The 2,845-nt window shown below is 37.9% G+C and overlaps 1 protein-coding gene across 1 annotated transcript in view; it reads left to right on the plus strand.

Moving 5' to 3' along the window:
- The window catches only part of LOC106868835 (arrestin domain-containing protein 3), an 89,449-nt gene that overhangs the window by 76,967 nt on the left and 9,637 nt on the right, over window positions 1–2,845 (plus strand). The window contains exons 6-7 of the mRNA XM_014914261.2: window positions 304–419; window positions 1,869–2,076. Coding sequence (XP_014769747.1) covers window positions 304–419; window positions 1,869–2,076 — 324 coding nt within the window. The remainder of the gene's footprint in view (window positions 1–303; window positions 420–1,868; window positions 2,077–2,845) is intronic.

The raw sequence follows: 2,845 nt of genomic DNA on the forward strand, positions 1-2,845 counted from the left end.
ACACACACACACACACACACACACATATATATATATATATATATGATATTGTCAGTTTGTCTACATCTTCATAATTTAGTGGTTTTGTATAAGGGAACTGATAGAATAAGTAACAGGCTTAAAAAGAAGTAATATGCTTGATTTCTTTAACTAAACCTGTCAAGGCGGTGCTGCTGCCTGATCACAGTCCATTGATTCGAGTAAAAGGTAAACGATGAAGCAAATTGGATATTGATTGATAATGTTATCGGTTTACTTGCTTTATGTATTAACGATGTGTCTGTTTCCTTGTATCTTTTTCAGGTTTGCCTGTTTCTCCTGGCAGTGGTGGCATGTGGGAATCTCAGCTTCTCAAAATTCCAGCAGTCTCTCCTTCCATAATGAATTGTTGTGTTATGAAGGTGGATTATTTTGTTAAGGTATCGTATTCTGTCTTGAGCTTCTCCATTGACAATTTTGATCTGAATATGCTGCGAGCTGGCAAAACTGTCAGCACATCAGGCAAAATACTCAGCAGCATTTCATCTATCTTTACATTCTGAGTTCTACTTCAGCCAAGGTTGACTTCGCTTTTCATCCTTTCAGGGTGCTTGTTTGTTTGTTTGTCCATGGACAAGATATCTCAAGAACTGCTGGATGGATTTGGGTGAAACTTTCAGAGATGCTTGGCCTTGTGACTGGCATGAACTGATTAGATTTTGGGATCGATCTGGTACAGGCCAAGAATTCTGGATTATTTTTTCTGTTTTCTACTTAATTTTTGAAAGTACCAGTTGAATACTGGGGTCGATGTAATTGATTCACCCCTCCTCCAAAATTACTGGCCTTGTGCCAAAATTTGAAATTAATATGTTAGTGTTTTTTAACTCTCTTAAGATGGATTGATTTTAATGATTTTTCTTTAATAGCTTAGGCAGCCAATTGAAACTGTCTGTGCCCATGATTTTCACTGGCTCTCCAATACTGCAAGATCAATGTCCAACCTAATCATTTGGAAGTCAATGTCTGCAAAATAAATAAATTGGCATGAGCATGGCTGTGTGGTAAGAAGCTTGCTTTCCAACCACATGGTTCTGGGTTCAGTCCCACTTGGGCAAGTGTCTTCTATTATAACCTTGGGATGACCAAAGCCTTGTGAGTGGATTTGATAGACAGAAACTGAAAGAAGCCTGTCGTATGTGTGTGTGTGTGTGTATCTATGTGTGTATTTGTGTCTGTGTTTGTCCCCCCCCCATCACCGCTTGATAGAATAAATACTAGGCATAACAAAAAATAAGTACTGGGGTCAATTCATTTGACTAAAAAGAATGCTCCAGCATGACCACAGTCAAATGAGTGGAACAAGTAAAAGTATAAAAGAATAAATAAATGAATATGTAAATGAATAAATACATATATAAAACAAGAGCACTCAGAGAGCACAAACCTCTGCCAAGGCAACACCAATGTCTTCTCAACGATTAGCCAGAGATGATTTTTAAAATGAGAATATCTGAAATAAACTTGATTGCTCTCACAAACGAGAATACTAAAAATGAACCCGACCACTCTCAAAAATTAAGTAGAAAACAGAAATATTGGGGAAACCACTTTGAAGGGTTGACCCCAGCACTTACTTTGTTTGAACCTGGAACCATGTGGTTGGGAAGCAAGCTTCTTACCATACAAATAAATAAAATAAAAGGTTGATTTCTGTGGATTTGATAGAGCTGGCCCCTATCAAAAGTGACATACTGAGAGACCAAGTTCAGCTAGTTTGAATGCTAAAGCATTTATCGTCAAAACTGAATCTATGCAGACTAATATGAATGCGATCTAAGTCAAACAATATATAAATTTGGTTTTCTTTTTTATCTTCCAATTTTTAGGTTGCATTGCACATCCCAGGATCATACAATCTGACGCTACAGCTACCCGTGGTGATAGGTACTGTTCCCTATCGAAGAGCACGTCCTTATCACTACTCTTCCGAACCTCGATACTGCCGACCACTCCAACCACAAACATGTAGCCTAAACCTATTACCTTTACCGCCACCTTACAGAGAAACTGTTACCCCACCACCTCCATTCGAAGGTAAGTTGGTCAGTTAGGAGTATTACTAATAAATATGTTGCTACACCTATTGTAAATTTTTATTTTAAGTGTAAGATATTTCCCGGTATTAACCTAATTTTCACTTAAATAATCTGCAGGCTTTGCTGAAGTGTGTGTGTGTAGACAGGTGCATGCATGACACTGTATTTAAGAATTTGGGTTTCAGCCATGTGATTTTGGGTTCAGACTGTCTGCATGGTACCCTGGGTAGGTGTCTTTACTATAGCTTCAGACTGATCAAAACCTTGTAAGTTGAGGGAAACTGAAAGAAACTCTTCACACACATACATGCATGCATGCACACACACACACACATACATACATGTGTATGTGCGTGTGTGTGTATGGTAGGACTTATGCGGCGGTGGGGATTGTGTCTCCCTCATATGAGCAGTGTCCTTCACTTCCCAGTCTTCTTCAGAAACATGTCTTGCATGGGGAAATAAAACTTTGCTTAGAAACAAGTGGAGGTTGGGAATGAGAAGAGCACCTAGCTGCAGAAAATCTGCCTCGAAAATTTCTGTTTGACTCCTGCAAGCATGGAAAATGAGTGTTAAAACAATGATGATGATATAAGCCGAAAGGAACCCAATTAAAGCACAATCTTATAAAAGCAAGTATGTTGAAACTTCGGATTCAATGTCAACCTTTTCCTTGTTAATAAATAAATACATATGTACTCGACTAAAAAGTATTAAGTAATCCTTCAGTTTATTGTTAAACTATTTTTATATACAACATGATATAA

The sequence above is a fragment of the Octopus bimaculoides genome, chromosome 4 (genome assembly GCF_001194135.2).
Source record: "Octopus bimaculoides isolate UCB-OBI-ISO-001 chromosome 4, ASM119413v2, whole genome shotgun sequence".
Taxonomy (NCBI): domain Eukaryota; kingdom Metazoa; phylum Mollusca; class Cephalopoda; order Octopoda; family Octopodidae; genus Octopus; species Octopus bimaculoides.